The sequence below is a fragment of the Tauraco erythrolophus genome, chromosome 15 (genome assembly GCF_009769465.1).
Source record: "Tauraco erythrolophus isolate bTauEry1 chromosome 15, bTauEry1.pri, whole genome shotgun sequence".
Lineage (NCBI taxonomy): Eukaryota > Metazoa > Chordata > Aves > Musophagiformes > Musophagidae > Tauraco > Tauraco erythrolophus.
In genome coordinates, this window is record NC_141479.1 from 20310985 (window position 1) to 20332114 (window position 21130).

General features: G+C 62.0%; 1 protein-coding gene across 1 annotated transcript in view; it reads right to left on the reverse strand.

Moving 5' to 3' along the window:
• Nucleotides 1–2518: 2518 nt before the first annotated feature.
• The window catches only part of GSE1 (Gse1 coiled-coil protein), a 102114-nt gene continuing 83502 nt past the window's right edge, over nucleotides 2519–21130 (reverse strand). Inside the window, exons 3-17 of the mRNA XM_086620809.1 lie at nucleotides 17046–17264; nucleotides 13153–13352; nucleotides 11146–11327; nucleotides 10786–10983; nucleotides 10350–10541; nucleotides 9910–10226; nucleotides 9168–9492; nucleotides 7086–7666; nucleotides 6326–6438; nucleotides 5543–5813; nucleotides 5315–5437; nucleotides 4819–5190; nucleotides 4127–4408; nucleotides 3628–3731; nucleotides 2519–2739 (exon numbers count right to left, since the gene is read on the reverse strand). Coding sequence (XP_086476935.1) covers nucleotides 2605–2739; nucleotides 3628–3731; nucleotides 4127–4408; nucleotides 4819–5190; nucleotides 5315–5437; nucleotides 5543–5813; nucleotides 6326–6438; nucleotides 7086–7666; nucleotides 9168–9492; nucleotides 9910–10226; nucleotides 10350–10541; nucleotides 10786–10983; nucleotides 11146–11327; nucleotides 13153–13352; nucleotides 17046–17264 — 3614 coding nt within the window. The 3' untranslated portion in view covers nucleotides 2519–2604. The remainder of the gene's footprint in view (nucleotides 2740–3627; nucleotides 3732–4126; nucleotides 4409–4818; nucleotides 5191–5314; nucleotides 5438–5542; nucleotides 5814–6325; nucleotides 6439–7085; nucleotides 7667–9167; nucleotides 9493–9909; nucleotides 10227–10349; nucleotides 10542–10785; nucleotides 10984–11145; nucleotides 11328–13152; nucleotides 13353–17045; nucleotides 17265–21130) is intronic.

A 21130-nucleotide genomic window follows, 5' to 3' on the forward strand; every position in this document is an offset into this window, starting at 1 on the left:
TGTGTGCCATCTGTGCCCAGCCTGCCCCGGCTGCCGCGGCGGCGCAGGAACGGGGCTCCGACAAGGTGAGGGTGGCAGGAGCTGGCTCCCGGCGAGGCTGGGGGATGCGGGGAACAGGGCTGCTTTCCCACCGCCGCTGGGGGAGAAAGAATCCTTTGCCATCATTGTGGAAGAGTTTATTATCATTATTATTATTAATTTTTTTGGATGTTTTCAGAAATTACAGCAATATATTCATAAATACCTAATTACTACATTCACCAAATAATATATTACATTACAATTGATCCAAACAAGTACACTTAGAACATGTCTAGGTAGGGGGAAGGTTTTTTTTCTCCTTTTTTTTGGGTTGGTTTTGTTTTCCTGTACAGCATCTGAACTGCCCCCAGCGGGCTCTGCTTTGCCTTTTCCCTCCTCGCAGCCCTCCCGGGCGCTGGCACAGCTGCTCGAGCGGTTCTGCACGGGGAACGTAGAGACACGGCCGCTCGCCACGGCCCCCCCGGGAATAATGCCGAGAAATTGGTCCAAAAAAACCCCGTGATTATGGGCTGGTGAAGGAGTTGGTGGGGGAGAAGTCAGCACAGGGGCTGCTATGGAGCTGCAACCCAACCAGGCTCGTGCCCACAGCCTTATGGCAGCACGGCAGTGGCGAGGGATAAATTACTGCTGATTTTCCATCCCTCGCTTCCCGGGAGGGAAAGGGGAAAAAGCGAGTGGAGCAGCAAGCGTGTTTTGCCGTGTTAAAATTCATCGGGAAGCCCGGAGTTGGCAGCGGCGAGGCCAGAGGCTGGCGACGCAACTGGGGATTTAAAAAAGATTAAACTAATTTCTGTCACAAGGGCATTTTGCTTTTTTTAATCTTGCACAGCTTTTTTTTGGTGGTGGTGGTGAAGCCAATGGGAGACTGGAGAGGGGGGTAGGATTGGGGGGGGGGGTTGTTAATGCTTTCTTTGCCAGTGCAACAAGGGAATTTAAAGCAGAAAGCAGAGGTCACCTTTTCCCGGAGACGTGCGCTTGTCTTGTGGTGAATGAAAAAAAAATATAAATAATTTAAAAATTGGGAATGGGAGAGGGACAAAAAGCCTCCCCGGGGAGTTGGAGCGCGTGATGATTAGGAAGTGGCTAAAACTGGCACCGCGTGGTGCCCAGCCTGAACCTGCCACCCCGGCACCTGGCACGGCATCGCGCTTCACCGCCGAGCCGCTGCTGGGGACAAGGGATGGGCACGAAGGGCTCGACCCGGCGTGGTGCCACCAACCCCGTGCCAAGCCACGGACCCCCGAACAAACCCCGGCTCCCCTCGCCCATTCTGCCTCAGCGCCGCCCTGATTGTCCCGCTATTTTGGGGGGGGGACAATGACACCCCAGTGCCACCCAGCCCCAACCCCTCCAGCCCTCTTGGCGCAATTATTTTGTATTTTTAATTTGGCAGACGGAGCCCACGCAAGGCTGAGAAGCCACCTGGCACCGCGACACCCACAACTGGCCAGAGGGACCAGAGAAAGACCCAGAAACCCAAGAAAAAAGGGTAAAAATCCCCCAAAACAGGTGGTTGAGAGTGGTGGAAGGGCTCAGCTCCAGGTTCCCAAGGGAGTAGTGGGACAGCACCTGCCCCACTGAAAAAGGGGATTTATTTCTCCTAGTTTTAAATTCTTTTTAAACCATTTCAATATCTTTTCTGTCCTGACCAGCAGCAGTACAAACACTAAAAGCAAGTTCATCCTTTTGCCAAAAAAGAAAGAAAATAAAAAGGGGGAGGGAGAAAAGGGGGGGTGGGGAGCGAAAAAACAGAAAAAAAAAAAAAGCAGAAACATATTAAAAAAAAAGGCAAGCTTTTTATAACAATAATTAAAGTAATAAAAACATACAAAACTTTTTCTTTTTTTAATATATATACACAGTACAAGGCTGAAGCACCTTTTTTTTTTTTTTTTGACTCTTCAATCCCAAAACCTCGGTGAGCGGCTCCGACAAGGCGACCCCCACCATCCGGCGTGTGTCCGTGCCCCTTCCCCGCCACACAGGAACAAAAAGGTACCTTCAACCAGTTTATTGACTTTATTGTTTTATAGCGAAGTGCATTTCCAGTGGAAAGCCCCGGGGTGGGTGGGAGGCTCCCAGTGCTCCGCCGGGGAGAGGCGAGGGGGGGGCTCGGCGGCTGCTGGCCGCCCATCCCGCTCCCGGCACCGCGGGGCTCCTCCGGCTTTAGTGTTGTCGGTGGACTCTTTAATTGGAATTTTAAAATTAAAAAAAAAAAAAAACCAACAAACAAAACCAAAAAATTGAGCGCTACAAAGTGTGGGTGGGTGGATGGGGGGGGCTGCAGCGCCCTGTCCCCCGGGAGGAGAGCCCGAGCCGGGCTGGCGGTTGCTGGCAGAGGAGGGGACGGGGTCTGCTCGCCGTCGGGTGGGCGCACCCGTGCTCCTTTGCTTCATGCATGGCACATTCTCCGTTTATTTTTTTTTTTTTCATTTTATTATTTTTTTTTTTTTTAATTTTATTTTTTTAGCTTCAAACCTCCCAGTGAAAAATATTAAATATTCAAGGTAATAAAATAGATTATTATTTCTAGACTATATGTTCGGCCTAGCCCAAGGAGCGTCACCTGGGATACCCCTTGAAATAACCCCTAGACCACTGCATTGCAGGCAAGGCAAGGCACTTCCGCAGGTGATCCAGCTCGGCTTGCAGGCGCTCGCGCTCCGAGACCATCTTCTGCTTCTGGGTCCTTAATTCCTGCAGGCAGCGGAGGGGAGAAGGCAGAGTCAGGGTGGGCAGCTTCCGGGGCAGCGGGGCAGAGGGGCATGGGGTGGGGGGGACTGTAGGGGATGTGGTATTGTGGGGATGGAGCATTGCAGGGGACAGGGCACTGCAGGGACGGGGTATTGTGAGAAACAGGGCAGTGGAAGGGACAGGGCACTGCAGGGATGGAGTATTGCAGGGGATGGGGCACTGCCAGGGACAGGACACTGCCAGGGACAGGGCATTGCAGGAAATGGGGCATTGCAGGAGATGGGGCACTGCCAGGGACAGGGCACTGCAGGGACGGGGTATTGTGAGAAACAGGGCACTGGAAGGGATGGGACACTGCAGGGGACAGGGCACTGCCAGGGATGGGGCACTGCAGGGACAGGATACTGCCAGGGACAGGGCACTGCGGGAAACAGGGCATTGCAGGAGACAGGGCACTGCAGGGATGGAGCACTGCAGGGGACAGGGCACTGCCAGGGATGGGGCACTGCAGGGACAGGATACTGCCAGGGACAGGGCATTGCAGGAAATGGGGCATTGCAGGGATGGAGCACTGCAGGGACAGGGTATTGTGAGAAACAGGGCACTGGAAGGGACGGGACACTGCAGGGGACAGGGCACTGCAGGGATGGGGTATTGCGGGGGACAGGGTGTTGCAGGGGATGGGGCACTGCAGGGACGGCACACTGCCGGGTACAAGGCACTGCACAGATGGGTTATTCCAGGATCTGGGGCACTGCAGGGACAGGACCCTACAGGGACGGGGTGTTGCAGGGGACAGAGCACCGTAGGTGGGTGGGTGCCTCTACGGGAGGACTGGGTGCCCCACAGAGGCTGGGTGCCCAGGAGATAGGGTGCCCTGGCGCCGCTCACCGCCATGCTGTGCGAAAGCTGCTCTGCCGTCAGGCTCAGGCTGTAGTGCTGGGCTTCCAGCCGCCGGCACTGGCTCTGCAGCACTTGGCGCTCCAGGTTTTGTTCTGCAAGACCCAAAGGAGAGAGGGTGAGCACCCGCCCCTCCAGCTCCGGGCACGGCGCAGGAGGATGCCAGCCCCGTGCGAGGCTCTGCCCAGCCGGCAGCGATTGCCTCCAGCATCCCGGCCCCTGCACTGCCCGCAGGGAACCTCTGTGTCCCACTGGGAGGACACTGGGCAGCCCTGAAGACATGAATTTTTCACATGTACATCAATTTTCAGCAGTGCCTGTTGCTTTCATGCTGCTCCTGCAGTGCCAGGGAGCCACCAGCCCATCCCCGTGGGAGCCGAGACGCCTGGTCAGGGCACAGCGTGGTTTCACCCAGGGGAAACTGAGGCACAAAGTGGGTGTTCACCCTCCCTGCCCCTGCTCTGACCACCCCCCCTCCCCCAACCCCTACCTTCTATATGTTCCTGGTAAGCTTCAAAAATTGCCTCGATCCCTTGCCACTTGGGCCGGGGGTACTCCTCCTCCTCTTCCTCCTCCTCCTCCTCCTCTTCCTCTTCCTCAGAGGCCGAGTCGTGGGGCAGCGGGGGCAGCGCCCGGTGGGGCAGCAACCCCTCGGCCGTGCCGTTGTGGGGGGGGGCAGCCAGGCGGCTGGACGCCTGCAGCTCGGGGATGTTGTAGTGGATGGAGGCGTCGAGCTTGTGGTTTTGTTCCGCCGTCAGCGCCGCCGTCCCCGCTGCGGGCACCCAGCGTCAGCCCCCTGCCCGCTCCCCGCGACCCCCCCGCCCGCTGCCCACCCCAGCTGCCCTCCCTGAGGCTGTGTCGAGAACGATGGTCCCCTCCAGGTATTCATTCCCTCCCCACCCCCTCCACCCCAGACCCTTTTTTGGGGATGCAGCAGCTTCCGTGGGTTTTCATCACTCCCCCGTGCGCTGGAGTAACTTGATTTTCCTTCTTACTGAAATTAGTTTTTTGGGAGGGGGAAATGGAGCCGTATTATCTCAGCACCTTAAGTTTATCTCCTGGGATGCTCAGAAATGAAGTTGCAGTGCCAAACCCCGGCATTGGGGGTGGAGGGGGGTCTCCCACCCCACAGGGATGCCACCCCAGTGGTACCCAGCTGGCTGCCCTCCTCCCTGCCGTTACCTTTGTGCTTCTGCAACGCCTTCTGCGTGGACTGCAGCACCGATTCGTGGAACTGGTGGGCAAACTCCTCGGCGATGAAGGGCTCCCAGGGCTTGCTCTTGCCGTTCATGCTGTGGGACAGTGGCACCGGGATGTCCTTGGGGAGGGGACCCCTGACGTAGCTGAGGATGCTCAGCGCCTTCTTCCCAGGGTGCCCGTCGCTCAGCCGGGGCTTCTCCGCCGGTACGGCCGCCGATTCCTTAGCCCTCGGTAGCTCCTGGGGTCTCAGCTGGTCTAACCTGCCAGGCTCTGCCGTCTTCTGCGCCTCCGGTACGGAGACAGCGATGCCCACGGGTTTATCGGGATCCAGCAGGAGCGGCGGCACCGGCGGCTCTTTGGGCAGAGGAGGAGCAGTTGGCTGCCGTGTCCCCCGCAAGGCAAAGCCGTGCCCCTCGTCCCGCTGGGCAGGGGATGCTCCAGGCCAGCCGAGAGCCAGGGAAGGACTGAGGGTGCTTACCGGCAGTGGGGCCGCTGGGGCTGTCCCGTGGGGAGCTCTTCACCACCACGGCGGCCGGCGTGGTCTTCTGCTTCATGGCCTGGAGCATCTCCACCAGCTTCTCCTTGTCTGCGGCATGGGAAGCTGAGGTTTAGTGTAGCCTCTGCTCAGCAGAGCAAGCTCACGGCCCCAGGTGGGACCCCTCCATGGCACCCCCAAACCCAGGCGTGCACGGGGCATGGCTGTTACCTTTCCTCTTCTCGGCGCTGATGTGCGTGAGGTTGAAGATGGTGAGGAAGCGCTTCTTCTCCTCGAAGTTGGGGCTGTTGTTCATCTCGTCGGGGCTGTAGCGGGTGGAGAGCGGGAGGCGCGGGGAGGGCGTGCGGCGCTTGTTCTGCACCGTCGGTGGCGAGGGGCTCCTCTCCCGCAGCATCCGCCGGCGTTTGCGTCGTTTCTGGCTCAGCAGTTCCTCCTTCTGCTGCTGCGTGGTGAGGCCGAAGAGCTGCAGGAACTCCAGCTTCTGGGGCACCAAGGGGGAGAGCAGAGCAGGGTCACCCCTAGACCGGTCCCCAATCCCATCCCCATTCCCATCCCCATCCCCATCTCATTCCATCCTCATCCCCATCCTCAGTACCATCCTCATCTCCGTTTCCATCCCCATTCCCATCCCCATTCCCATTCCCATCCCCATTCCTGTTCCCATTCCCACCCTCAACTCCATCCCCATCCCCATCTCCATCTCATCCCCATCCCCATTCCCACCCTCATCTCCATCCCCATCCCCATTCCCATCCTCATCTCCATTTCCATTTCCATTCCCATCCTCATCGCCGTTCCCATCCTCATCCTCATCCTCATCTGCATTTCTATCCTTGTCCCCATCCCCATCCTCTTCTCCATTCTCATTCCCATCCCCATCCCCGACCCCCTGGTGCCCCTGCACCCGGCTGGGGATGGCAGCCGCACCGCAGCCCTGGCAGCTGGTGCCCAAGGAGGGGACAGGGCGCACCGGGGACGGCGCGTGCCGGGTACCTCGGAGGACGTGTCCAGCTTCAGCGGGGGCTGCTCGGCCACGCAGCGGAGATGGGCCCGCACCTCCTCCTCGTCGCTGTCGTCGCAGGAGTCGTCCAGGTCGTAGTAGTAACCTGGGGGTGGGGAGGGGCTGGCGTGAGACTGGGAGGACCGTGGGGACCCCATGGACCTGCTGGGACCCCAGGGAATCTGCTGGGAAAGTCGCTGGGAGCCCACTGGGGCCAGGGGTGCAGCAGGGTGCTGGTGCAGCGAGGCAGGATGCTGGGGGGTCCAATGTGGGTCCCAGCAGGGCAGGGGGTGTACCCCAACGGAGCCCTGTCCCCCCTCCACCAGCTGTGGGACTCTGGAGACCATCACCCGCTCCCGTGTCCCTGCTTGGCGTCGCTTTGGGATGGGTGGCAGAGGCTCAACCAGCAGGTTAACAGGGCACGGCAGGGGGGAAGGCTGCGGCTAAGCCCCCCCGTCCCCACTGGAGGGGGAACAGCAACACCTGCCCCCCCGCAAGCGCTCCATCTCTTTCTCACCGCTGTTCTTATCCCCGCTCACACGGTCCCATTAATATTTAAAACCCGCTTATTAGCCTCAGTTCATCATTTATTAATTGGGCACGTCTAGAGCGGAGGATTTACCGAGCCGCTCGGCTTGCGGGAGCGCTTCCATCGCGGGCTGCCGGCATCCCCGGGGAGACCCACCGGCCGCCCCATCGCCGCCGGGTCCCAGTGCCGGGAGTTCCCTGGAATGGTGCAAACTGGTATCTCACCCTTCTCGCGAGCCTCTCGCCGCCGGCGCTCCTCCAGGTCGAGTTTGCTGACCAGCCTGCGGTGCTGCTGCACGAACTCGTCGTAGATGTACATGGGGTCCTGGGTGCGGGGTGGGGGGGGCCGGTACGGCGAGCTGGGCTTGGTGGCCTCGCCGAAGGGGGCGGCCGGGGGTCTCTGCTGGCTCAGGATGCTCTGCGTGGATTTCTCCAGCTCGGCGAGGAAGGGGGCGTGGGTGAAGCCCCCGTGTTCCGGGACACCGGGCTCCCGTCCCGGGGGGTATTTCTCCAGAGGATCCCTCTTCCTTGCCCCCTCCTCCAGCTTCTCGGGGCAGAAGACCCTCTCCACCTTCACCAGCGGGATGCCCTGGCGGCTGGGCTCGAAGGGGGCTGGGTGGCCGTGGAGGGCGTGGGGCTCGGGGAGGCGGCGGGGGGGCTCGGGGGGGCTCTCCATCAGCGAGACGGGGTTCCAGAGGGACGTGGTGATGGGGTGGTGCTGGGGTTTGGGGGAGATGAGTGGTGGGGGCCCGCCGAAGTGCTGCCCCGGCTCCCGGCTGCTCGGCTCGTGGCGGCTCGATCCCGACCTGCGAGGAGAGGACCGGGGAGGTGAGGGGTGCTTTTTGGGGAAAAACGTGACAGTTAGGGCCATCCAGAAGGGTTTATGCACATGGGGCTGCCACGCTCGTCCCTTCCTGTGCCACCACCCTGAGGGACAGGGGGATGGAGTCAGGGCTGCTCCCGGGCGGGATGAGCAGGGATGTGGCTGCATCCTGGGGTGCCGGGCAGGGGACCCACCTACCATGGGGACTGGAGAGCCACTGGCCCTGGCACGGCCCTGCTGTCGCCGCAGCAAGGGCAGCGCCCCAGTGCCACCCTCCTCCGACAGCCGGGGCTGGAGCCAGCCCATCAGCGGGATAAATATTTCATGGGCTCAAGCTGTGCGTTTAACGCTTTTCCGCTCCAGCGCCCTGGAGCTCCGCACGGAGCAGAGAGTTCGGCTCCGCGCTGCCATCCGCCGCCCCGGCACTGTGTCACCGCCGGCAGGAAGTGTCGCCTGCCCGGCTGAGGATCGGTCCCTCGCCCTCCCCTCTGGATGTGGGGAGCGCTGGGATGGGGATGGGGACTGGGATGGGGATGGGGATGAAGATGAGGATGGAGATGGGGATGAGGATGGACATGAGGATGGGGAACGGGATGAAGACCGAGATGGGGATGGGGATGGGGATTAGGATGAAAACAGGGATGGGGATAAGGATGAGGATGGGAATGAGGATGAAGATGGGAATGAGGATGAGGATGGGGACGGGATGGGGTATCCCCGCGCTGCACGTGGTTTGGGGTGACTTTGCTCTCTCCTCCCCAGTTCAGGGCAGGAGGAGTGGACGGGAAAGGGGGGCTGCAGCAAGAACTCGCCTTTGTGCCTCCCTCTCCCTGATCCGCTCCTTATTATCCTTGATGAGCCGCGCTAATCCCCTGGATACCCAAAAATAACAAAGGGAGCCAGCAGCAGAGCTGGCTGGATGAGCCCACACTGCTTAAGTGCTCAGCAACAGCGGCGAGCAAGCCTGTGTCAATCAGAGGGTGCCACCCCCAAAACCACCCAGGGTCGGGGTGGATGCCCACCCCCCAAAAAAACAGAGCATCCCACCGCCTGGGTCCGCCGCACAGTGGGGGAGCTGCAATTAGCGGCGCCGGGTGCCCGGGCAGCACCTGGCTGCTCGCCGCTGGCCCCCGGCCACCTCCTGGGCTCATCGCCTGCCGCCGCGCAGATGTCGGGCACCGGCAACGCCCGGCGCTGCCAAGCGCAGCCGGCCTGGCTGGCACTGTGCGACAGGGACCTGCTGGCACCGGCCGAGCACGGCGGCTTCTGCTCATGGGGACGTGCAAGGAGGGAGGGTACGGCGATGGGATGCCGGCTACCTAACGGGGTGGGGGGTCTGGAGCCCACTCACGGGGGGGTGCAAAGCCACCGGGCAACCAGGGATAACCCTACAGCTATTAAGCAGCGATGGCTGCGGCGCGGGCAACCGCAATGGGGTTTTTGGGGAAGCTGCATCCCTGGAGCAAAGCCGGCAGCGTCCCTACCTGGGGTGCTCGGGGCGATGCTCGGGCTCGGGCTGGCTCGGGGCGCGCCCCATGTCGAGGTGCTGCTCCAGCACTTGTTGCCGGAACTCCGAGACTTGGGATTGCCGATCTTCCTTCTCCTGGCGCAGCCGGCGCTGCCGGGCCAGCCACTTCTCCTCCTCGTTGGTGCGGTGGATGAGCAGCGCCGTGGCCGCGCTGCTCCCCGGCAGTGGGAACACGTTGTGGTTGGGGATGAGGCTGGGCACGGGGTGGTGGGAGGCCGGCGGCGGGTGCAGCGGGTGCTGGATGGGCTTCGGCGTTGGCAGCACCGAGTCCTTCAGTTTCTCTGGGGTGGAAAGGGGGTGCCGGAGAGTCAGGGTGCAGAAAGCGGAGGCTACCCGTGGCCATCGTTGGCTATCAGGGTATTTTGGGGTGCACAGGGGTCCCCCCAGCATCCCCGAGGGTGACAGGTGGGGAGGGCTGCCCGCTTGCCGCCAGCCCAGCTGCCAGGCGTGCCACGGCACTGGGCGCATCGCCGCCCCGGACCGAGTCAGATGGCACAGGCACCGCGCCGCCTCTCTGAGCCGCGGCAGCTGGGCTTTTGGCAAAGTGAGCTGGCAGCCGGGAGAGCCCGGCTCCGTCCGGAGCCACCTCCCGGGACCACCGAGCCCCACTCCCGCTTTGCCATCTGGAGGGGAAGGGGGACCAGGACAAGCTGTGCCGAAGGCGGCAGTGGCGCTGGTGGCACCCGTGGGGACGTTACCTGGTCTGCTGGGTGCCAGTGGCTCCACTGGCTTGCCCCGCTCCTCGGCCGGGTGCCCGCGCAGCCCGTGCAGCTCGGCCACGGGGAGGAAGGGGCCCTCCATGGCTTTCACCATGCTCAGCTCCTTCTCCCGGGCGCGCTCCCGCTGCCTCTCCAGCTCCCGCTCCCGCTCCTTCTCCCGCTCTCGTTCCAGCTCCTTCTCTCGTTCCCGCTCCCGTTCCCGCTCCTTCTCCCGCTCCCGGTCGGCTTCTCGCTCCCGCTCCTTCTCCCGCTCCCGTTCCCGCTCCCTCTGCCGCAGCTCCTCGTCCATTTGCAGCCTGTGAAGAAAAGCCCAAAAAAAAGCCCCCCCAAATAACCCCCGGACATCTGTTAGCATCCCCTGGGGTGCTCCGTCCATCCCGTCCCCCCACCCTGTCCCCTGTGTCCCCCCACCTCCGTACCTCTCGGCGGCGAGGCTGGAGATGCGCTCAGATTGCAGGGCAGAGAGGGAGGAGTGGGAGAGCTCGGGGGGGTACCGTACCCCCGAGAGGTGCAGGTGCATGGCCGAGGGGTGCAGGGGTGGCAGCGAACCCGGTGCTGGCAGCGGGTAGAAGGGGGACCGCAGTGCCGACAGGCAGTACGACTCGTCCATCCTGGGGAGATGAGGATGCTCAGCGGGATGAAACCCCCAATTCCCCCCACCCTGGCAGATGGATGGGGGCTGCATTCTGCTGGCAAAGGGGTTTGGAGAGCCCCAAAATGCCCCCAGTGCAGCCCAACCGTCCTCCTCGAATCAGGCTCCCACCTCCTCATCCCCCAAGGCTCGTCCTCCGGCCACCAGCATCTCCCAGGGACCCCCCACCACCACCCCCCAGCCCCGACCTTGGCGGTGCCCACCTGAAGGCTGGGTGCGGGAAGGGGTGATGGGTCAGGTAGCTGGGGTGGTAGTACGCGGCGGCAGCGGCAGGGTCCAGGCCGAGGGGTGGCAGGGAGGACATGCGGAGGTCCTCGGCGGTGTGGTAGGGACGGAAGCTGCGCAGGTAATCCTCGGTGACAGCGCTGGGGGGGACAACGTGGTGGACTGGCCGCTGCAGGCTGGAGGGGCAAGGAGATGGTCACTGTCCCATCCCGTCCCACTGGGGACATGTCACCCGCTCCCCCCCACCCCGGGATGCTCGGTGGGACCAGAGCTCACCGGAGGCACCCGCACCCTGCAAGCCCCCCTGCTCCCACCCCATCCATCACTGCCAAACTCACTTCAGAGGTGGGAAGCGGGAGTCTTGGACCACGGAGCTGGGGGGCAGCCCGAAGGAGTAGGGTGTCCCCAGGAGGTGGGAGGGGACGGCGGGACCCCCCGCTTTCTCCTGCACCAGGGGGGGCTCCGAGATGAGGCGCTCACGGCCGCTGCTGCTGCTGCTGCCTCGTGACCCTGCTTCTTGCTGGAAGGCAGAAACGCCGAGCTGGGCATCAGGGGATGGCAGGGACCCCACAAATGATGGGGGGTACCCGCCATCTCCCCAGCCTGAGACCCTCGCTGGGTCCCCAGGGGGTCCCCGACTGACACCAGAACCCAGGGAAGGATCAATCTGCTGGAGCATCCTCCCGGTGTCACTGGAGGGGTGGGAGGGTCCCGGGGGGCTCTGGCGAGGAGAGGGGGTGCTGAAGCCGGGGCAGAGCTGTCGACAGGACACGTTACCTGCCTGGAGATTTACGGGCCGCTTTGTTCTCCAGAGCTATTAATCACCCGGGGAGGACACAGACGCGGCCAGTGGAAATCCAGCAGCCCTTGGGTAACGGCCATAAATGGGGGCTCAGCCCGGTGTCCCTCCCAGCCCCCTGGCCAGGCTGGCATCAGCACCCCCACCCTGTCATGGGGCTCAGCCACCTTCCATCGGCTCCCATCCCTGGCACCGGCATGGAGGTCACTCCCCCCGGCACCTGCATCGGCTGGGGAGGGACCCCCTGGCAATGGGGGGCCCATTGGGGTGATGAGGGACCCCACAGGGTCCAGCAATTCCAAGGGTGACCTCCAGCAAGGCGAGGTCAGATTTAATAACGATTATTTCCCATTGCATCTTCTCCGCGGGAGGAGGATGGCGGCACATGGAGCATCCCCTCCCCATCCAGTCCAGCTCCCCAGACCCTCCGGGGCAGGTCGCAGGTCCCTGGCCACGGAGGACAGTCCCAAGGTCACCGTGGGCGGCACAAAGGGCATCGTGGCTCCCCCCCTGCTGCCTCTGCCGCCTGCATTAAGGCTTATTGTGCGTGCCAGGCTCTGCTCTAATTACCTCCCCGTCTCGGGGCGTCACGCTGCGAGCGCGGCTCTGCCAGACAATAACCCACGCTCGGTTAACTCCCGTGCTGCGGGGGTCACCGGGGAGGTGGTGACACCGGGGAGACATGGAGATGGGGGACAGGGGGGTGGGGAGCACCCCGCCATCCCACGCACCCCACCGTAGTGCCCGGGGATCACGCTTCCATTTATTTTTCTCCCCACCCCCCCAACCCCTCCGCCCTCGGCGTTTCTCATCCCCTCCCATCGCCTCGCCGCTTTGTGGTTTAATTAGTCTTTCCAAGTGGCATAATCCCCCCGGGAATCTGCTTGTAGCATGCGGAGGAGAGGAGAACCACTAACGATGCTTCTTAATTAGCCGCTCCCCACCCTTCCCCATCTCCCTTATTCTTCACGCTCCCCCTTCGGATGGCAGCCCAGGGATGATGGCAGCCCAGGGATAATGGCAGCCGAGGGACGATGGCATCCCGGGGACGATGGCATCCCAGGGACGATGGCAGCCCAGGGACGATGGGATCCCGGGGATGATGGCAGCCCAGGGATGATGGCAGCCCAGGGATAATGGCAGCCGAGGGACGATGGCATCCCGGGGACGATGGCATCCCAGGGACGATGGCAGCCCAGGGACGATGGGATCCCGGGGATGATGGCAGCCCAGGGATGATGGCAGCCCAGGGATGATGGCAGCCGAGGGACGATGGCATCCCGGGGACGATGGGATCCTTGGGATGATGGCAGCCCGGGGATGATGGCATCCTGGGGACGATGGCAGCCCAAGGACAAGAGTAGCCCCAGGACATGGCAGGGAAGAGAAGGGACAAAATGGGGGGCAGCCCCGTGGTCCCGTGGGAGCAGTGTGGCATTGCGGCTCCTCAGACCACGGTTGGCACAAACAGTGCCATGCATGGCATTCCGCACCCTCCATCCTTTGGGGGGGCCCAGGCATCCTCCCCGCCCAGACACGGCCATACCTGTCTGCCCTCGCTCCTCCAGACCCCGTTGACCGTTTTGGTGGGGGCGATGGTGACGACGGGCGGCGTGCTGGGCACGCTGTGCCCCCCCGGGGGCACAATGATGGGACCCATGGGGCCACGCTTGGGCGTGCTGGCAGGGGAGCTGTGGTTGGTGGCCGGCGAGGAGACCGGGGACGACTCGCTGCTTATTGAGGACCCTGGAATTGAATTAAAAATTAAAATAAGTGGGGGAAAAAAGCAGCCATTAACCAGCTGAAACCACCCTCGGAACAAGTCATCATCAGTGGGATGCGTCACTGTGGGGACAGGGGATGGGGCACGGGGATGCCCGCAGGGCGGTCGGCATCCCTCCAGCCCCCCAGGCTGGACCCCCATCCTCCCATCCCAGAGGGTCCCAGGGAGCCTTGTCCCAAGGAAAGTTCCCTCGGGTGCTAAAAGGCTTTGCCCCACGCGGTGGGATGGGCACCCTCTTGCTCCCATCTAACAGGGACTGCCAGCCCTGCCCGCCTCGGCACGAGTGACACCGATGCGATGCCAATCCTGGGCTGCTGCATCTTCTCAAGCCAAACCCACGGGCTCCTTCATCTGGCTGCGAAAATCGCCACGCACGAGCCGGGGCACTCGGAGACTTCGGGATGGAGGAGTCGTTCCCCGTAACCCTTGGGCAAAGCTTTGGCTTTATTTGCATAATACATCTCTGTTTTAAATGATCCCCGCCCCGGGGATGCTGGCGATATTACCAAGGGAAAAATAAAAACGGAATTAAAGCGGAGAGCGCAATGTGGGTAGAAAAGCAGAGGTGGAGCAGAAATACAAATTCAACGTTAACTGGGGCACACGGCGCCCGGCGTCTGCTCCGCGGCACGGCGCCCGCTCCGAAAACCCAACCAGGCAGCTTGGGGGGCTCCTACCCCCTGAAACCCTGCTCCCACCAGCCTGGGGTCTGGGCTGAGGGAAGGATTCAGACATGCCAGCAGGGATCGGCTACTGGCCACCGAGAGGTGGCCTGTGGTCATGGAGAGGTGTCGATGCTCCCCATTCCAGCACCGAGCCAGGCACAGAGTAAGGTCTGGTGTCCCCTGAGTGTGCAAGGCAGCTCCTCACCTTGCAAGTGTGCAAGTTGGCTCCCTTGAGTGTTCAAGCTGGCACCCCTGAGTGTGTAAGGCAGCTCCCTGCCTGACAAGTGTGCAATTTGGCTCCCCTGAGTGTGCAAGCTGGCTGCTCGGAGTGTGCCAGCCAATTCCTTGCCCTGCAAGCATGCGAGCTGGCTCCCCTGAGTGTACAAGGTGTCTTCTCGCCCTTCGAGCGTGCAAGTTGGCTCCCTTGAGTGTGCAAACCAGCTCCTTGTCCTGTAAGCACACAAGCTGGCTCCCTTCAGCGTGCAAGGCAGCTCCTCACCCTGCAAGCGTGCAATTTGGCTTCCCTGAGCATACAAGCTGACTCCTCTGAGCGTGCAAGCCACCTCCCCTGAGTCTACAAGGTGTCTCCTCGCCCTTTGAGCGTGCAAGTGGGCTTCCCTGAGCGTGCAAGGTGGCTCCTTGCCCTGTGAGCATGTAAGCTGGCTCCTCACAGCGCGAGTGTGCAATTTGGCTCCCCTGAGCGTGCAAGCTGGCTGCCCGGAGTGTGCAAGCCAGCTCCTTGCCCTGCAAGCACGCAAGCTGGCTCCCCTGAGCGTGCCAGGTGTCTCCTCACCCTTCGAGCGTGCAAGGCAGCTCCTCGCCCTCCAAGCCATCTCCATCCCCCTCCACACGGGCTCCTCGCCACGCTTCCCCCCAGGAAGGGGGCCGGGAAGGGCGCAGGGAGGCAGGAGCACCCCGAGGCCCCGGGAAGAAGGATGCTCGCCGAGCCGAGCCGCCCGCCCTGCCTTATTAATTATTCCCCGAGTCGCTCCGAATCGCTTTCATTTCGAGAGCGGCGGGACTCGGGGAAAGGGAAAGGCTGCCCGCGACAAAGGAGGCCGCCGATACGGATTTGACACCCACTGAAGTCTATCTTGTCAGCGCAAGGCCAACAACAATTAGCAGCCTAATCCCCTCTGAGCTGGGAAGCCATTACTCACCACGCGATAGCGTTAACAATCAATACCATCACAATGAGCCCAGCAATTAATGAAGCTAAAGTCTTACTTCAGAACCTTAATTCTCGCTGTGTGGCTTTAAACGGGAGGGTTTGTGATCGTTATAATTAACTGGCGGTATTCAGCCAGGAGTTAGTCAATGAAACTAATCTGGATTGGAGATGACAAGAGGCGCAGTGTGATGGTGTCACCTTTGTTTTCTGACCTCCCGCTTTCCGCTCGGCGATAGCAGATTAGCAGCCTGGGCTGACAGGCAAATGTAATTAACAGCTGAGACCCTAAAGGAGGAGGGGGGGGGAAAGAAAGGAAGGAGAGGGGGGCAATAAAACCCACCCTGCGGACAGCTCGGGGTAGGACGGGATGCAGGAGCCCCCGGCCAGGTGATGGCTTCGGTGCCTTCTTGGGGCTTTGCTGGGATGGAGTCAATCGGGATGAGTCCCTGCAGCCAGGGATGCTGTGGGGGAGCGGGACACTGGCACCCATGGCACTGAATCTGTCACCAGTCCATAAAGTGGGGAGAAAAGCCGGCGATGCTGGGCGGACCCGGTCGGCATCACCCCTCGGGTGCATCTGCCACGGCAGAGCGTTTCCCGTTTTGGAAAGGGAAGCGGGGTGAGGATTTGGGAGGAAAGAATTCAGTTCCTGGGGCTAAAATCCACAGTGTGGAGAGAAACCCCCTGCCCGACACGCAGCCGAACCCACGCCTACTAAAAACGTCCGGGATGAGCCACTTCGGGCACCCAGATGGGTGAGGATGGGGACTTTTTGCAAACAAATGATGCAGTTGTTAAGGAGAAATCCAAAGGGAAAGTGGCTTCTTCTCTCCAGCACCATGAAATCCATGTCAAAACCCGCTCATGTCCCTTCGAATGGGCTGAGTGGTGCAGCAGGGGCACAAGCCATGGGGTGCAGGGTCTACCAAAAAGAGCCTTGCAAAAGGGGTCTTGCAAAAAGGGTCTTGCAAAAAGAGTCTTCCAAAAAAATCCTTGAGAAAAGGGTCTTGCAGAAAGGTCTTCCAAAAAGAGCTTTGCAAAGAGGGTCTTGCAAAAGGGATCTGCCAAAAAGAGCTTTGCAAAAGAGGTTTTGCAAAGAGGGTCTTCCAAACAGCAATTTTCAAAAGGGGTCTTGCAAAAAGATCTTCCAAAAAGAGCCTTGCAAAAAGAGCTTTGCAAAAGAGGTCTTGCAAAAAGGGTCTTCCAAAAAGAGCCTCGAGAAAAGGGTCTTGCAAAAAGGTCTTCCAAAAAGAGCTTTGCAAAAGAGGTCTTGCAAAGAGGGTCTTGCAAAAAGAGTCTTCCAAACAGCACTTTGCAAAAGGGGTCTTGCAAAAAGGGTCTTCCAAACAGTGCCTTGCAAAAAAACATCTTGCAAAGGGTTGGGCATCCTCTGCAGGGACCACAGTGGTGGGCAACAACCCAATGGGTAGCACCCACCCAGGGAAATACCTGGGATAAAGACTATTTTGTTGCAAACTGCTGATGCCAGCAGCCTCCTGGTGAAACTCTTTGCAGCCCAGGGACAGGGAGGTGCGATGGAGGACGCGGTGGCCAGGCCACTGCAGGGTGACAAGGGACGGGCACACCCTGGGGGTGCCCAAATTTGCCATTTAGCCGAGCAGTCTGGCTGGGGAAGGAACAGATTTGAGGAGCCTCCGGACTGCTCCGGCTGAATTGAATTTCTAAACTGCTCCTCGAGACACCACGCCGGGGAAAGACGTTAGCTCAGGAAACGGCGAGAAAACGTCACCTGCTGGCTTCCCGGTGGGGAAAGGCACGGATGCTCAGCACCCACCCCGCTCCTCATCCCTGTCCCCTACCTCTGGGCTCCTCAGCTTGCTTGGCGAGCTTGCGGAGAGCAGCGGCGAAGCTGGAGGAAGGTGCTGCCTGGGCGGACAAAGTGCTGCTGGCGGCCGGGCTGCCATTAGGGACGATGGAGCCGTTGAGCGGCGAGGGGGTGAGGGGGCTGACGGTGGCGGTGGTGCGGGTGGCGGTGGAGAGCATTCCTAGGGACGGCGACTTCGGCTCATGGCTCATGCCTGCGGATGAGAGCGGCGTGCGTTAGGCGGGGATGGGAGCGGGGAGAGCAGATCCTGTTCCGGGAGCAGGAACAACCAGCGGGAGAAGCGAGACCTTCCCTCTGGTTCCCAGTCCCCCACCCCAAAAAGCACCCCGAGTTCATGCAATGGAAGGGAAGCGAGCAGACCCGGCTGCTCGCCCACGGAAAACACGGCGATGTGAGACCAACGGTCATCGCCGGCGTCCCACGGCCCCGCCAATCCCACAGGCTGGGCTGCTCCCAGATAATGGTGCGGGGGGACTCAGCGGAGCCCTGCAGGGAGGGAGAGGGTGTTTCGGAGGGATACAGGGACTTCAGGGTCCTGGTGGAGGTGATGGGGTGGGGGGCAGACCCTTGAGTGGCGTGGTGCTGCCAAAACCCAAATCAGCATTGCTGCACCCCTAATTGCCACTGTTGTGCCCCCAAATCCCTGCCGCTGTACCCCCACATCCCCTATATTGCAGCTCTGGGTCCCCAGCATTGCCCCTCAAATCCCTGCCACTGCACCCCCACATCCCCAATGTTGCATCCCTGGGTCCCCAGCATTGCAACCCTAATCCCTGCCACTGTACCCCCAAATCCCCAATATTGCATCCCTGGGTCCCCATCACTGCCCCCCAAATCTTCACCATTGCACCTTCGAAGCCTCACCATTGCAGCCCCATTGCACCCCCAAATCCCTGTCGCTGCACCCCCAAATCCCTTATATTGCATCCCTGGGTCACCAGCATTGCCCCCCGAAATCCCCACCATTGTACCTTCAAACCCTCACCATTGCAGCCCCATTGGCCCCCCAAATCCCCACCACTGCACACCCAAATCCCCACCACTGCACGCCCAAATCCCCACTGCAGCACCCCCAGCTCCCCACCACTGCATCTTCCACTCCTCACCATTGCACCCCCCAGTCTTCATCATTGCACCCCAAAGCACAGAGGTGCTATAGGGCGCAGCAGCCCCTAAGGGTGGGGGTTCGGGTGCTGCGGAGCAGGAGGGTGCAGCTCACCCCCAGCTGTCCCAGCCACCCGCTCCAGGGCTCTCCACCTCCCAAAACAGCAACTGCTGATGTCAGGGCCCTTGAAATAGATTCCAAACGAGCGGCTTCATTAACACCAGCCTAAAATTAGCTCCGCTCCTGGGTGGGCAGGCAGGTGGGGGGCCAAGGGGCAGCCCCCCCCTTCCCAGCTCCCAGCAGGGCTGGAGACCGCTCGAGGCACTGGTGATGCCAAAGCCCCCAGAGCATCTCGCGGCAGAGGGTGGCCAGGCAGAGCGGTGGGAGCCAGGGCAGGGGGGCTGCCAGTGCCACTCACTGTTGATTAATCTTTGCCCCCCCGGCCCCAGGAGAGGCGGCCGGCGCGGCGGCGCGCGCTCCCCTCTGCCCTCATTATCCGAGCGTTTATTAACTCCGCTGCTCTCAGCCATTGACTGCCGCCTTGTCGACACGCTCGGCTCATGTAAATTCATTACCAGAACAGCTGGGAAGTCAACCCGCCGTGCTGGCTGGCCAGGCCCGGGCACCCCCGGGCTTCAAACCCACCCCCGGACCTCAGGGTGAGCACCTGGGTGTCCCCCCCGGCCATGGAGAGTGGGCATCAGGCTCTGCTTGCAGCACCAGGCACCCATGCTCCGTTCCGAGGGGCTGCAGGATGCTGGGCACAGCTTGGCACCTCCCAGGCACTGCACCACATCTCCTGGGCACTACCTTGTATCCTCTGGGCACAGCCTGGCATCCCCCAGGCACTGCCCTGCATCCCCTGGGCACTGCCCTGCATCCCCTGGGTACAGCCTGGCATCCCCCAGGCACTGCGCCACATCCCCTGGGCACTGCCCTGCATGTCCTGGGCATTGCCTGGCACCCCCTTGACACAGTCCTGCATCCCATGGGCACTGCTCCACACCTCTCAGGCACGGCCCCATGCCCTGGGGCACAGCCCCATGCTGCTGGGCACTGCCCCACATCCCCCTTGACACAGCCCTGCATCCCCCAGACACGACCCTTCATCCCTCAGGCGCTGCCTGGCACCCCCTTGGCACAGCCCTGCACCCCTCGGGCACCTCCTCGTGCCCCCCAGCTTCACCCCAGCTATTAACCCCAGCATAACCCCCAGCCCCACTCCAAGGCTGGTAACACTTTGCTAACCAGTTGGCACGGCTCCGCACGCTCACTGGGGCACAGGGGCTGGCGGCGCAGCGTCACCCGTGTGATGCTCAGCTGATCTCCACGGCCCCCAACGCCTCCCAACAAACTCATGATCCCGCTGGGATTTGCCAGGCGAGCGCGGGGCAGCTCGGAGCCAGCAGCTCGCCGGGAAGCACGCGGGGAGCTCGCGTGCCCGCCAGGGCCGGCTCGCTAAGGCGACCTTGTGCCGCTGCCCCAGCCGGGCTCCAAACCAGTTTTGCCGCTCCTGCTGGGTGATAAAATCGGCGCCTCCGCCCCGGCTGGGGCCCGAGCAGCGCCGCTCACCTGCTCTGCCCCCACGCAGGTGGCGTCCGTCTGTCCGGGCATCCCCAGGCTGCTCCGCGGGAGAACTGGCAGCTGGGGAAACTGAGGCACGCTGTGGCAGAGAGCTGGCTGGGTACCAGCATCCGTGTGGGGATGGGGATGTGGGTCCATGCTGCGTCCCACTGTCCTGCCCATCATTCTGGGGGGACGTCACATCGCCCCACGGCGAGGTGGGGCTTACCCCTGGCTCTCGCCCTCCTCCTGCCCCTCCCCGGCTGCTTATCCCGGCAGGCAGATCCGTGCGGAAAAACAGGTCAAGTTCGGAGCCTGGCAGCAGCCCGGGGTCACACCAGCAGCTGACTCAGTGGGGTGCGGAGCTGAACCCCGCAATGGGGCAGAGTGACCCTCCGCTACCCCTACCCCATTGGGGTGCAGGGAGATGGGCTGGCAGCCCCCCGGGTACCCGCCCTCAGCACTGCTGGCTGCCTTCATCCTGCAGGCAGCTGCCTGCACCCCTCCACCCCTCCATGCCAAGGTGGGGGGTGCCAAGGCCACGGAGGAGGTTGGGGACCGGGGACCAGGCAATGTGCCACTCCCTCCCACATCCAGGCACCCCTTCCCACAGTGCCACACACGGTGCCAACCACAGGGTCTGGCACCCCTGACGCGGCAGGACCCCAAAGCCCCTGGTTCCCTGGGCGGGGGGGTCCCTACCCCACAGCCCCTCACCACCCCCTGGTCCCCCCACATCCCCGGCGCAGGGCTGGGAGCTGGGCGGGTGCCATCTTCTCTCCATCTGCTCCCGATGACGCCGGCGGGTTTTTTGGCAGCGGGAGCCTCCTCCGGCAGCGAGAGCAGAACCAGTCTGGCTGCCTGGTGGGGCTGGAGACAAATAAACACGGCAGCAGCCGCCGCGGGCAGGCAGGAACGGGCAGCGCTGGGGCACGGATGGGCTCCCAGCACCCCGAAAACCCCACGGATCCTTCCCGGAGTTGCATGGCTACGGGGTTGGAGGGGGTTCAGCACCGCTGCCGGCTGCGCTCCCCGGTTTCCCCATCCCTGGTGCAGGCAGCTGCTGGGAAATGCGGCGCAGGCAGGTTTAGCACCTTGGTTTCAGCATCCCCCCTGACCCCCCCCAGCACCTTGAAAGGTCCCTAATGAGCACGGAGCGCCCTTCGGAGCAGATTGCCATTGAACTCCACCTGCACCCGCCGCCCGCTTTAAAAGCAGCTATTTTGAGCTGCCGGGCTCCCGAGCACTGGAACTAATAATTTATTACCAAATACGATCAGGCAGCAGCTCCAGCCCCTGGCAAATGGAGCGGAAAAAAAAAAAAACAACCCACCCCAGCGCGGCGGGAGGCCGAGGATCCTCCGCACCCACCGCTCAGGACCTCGCTCCGG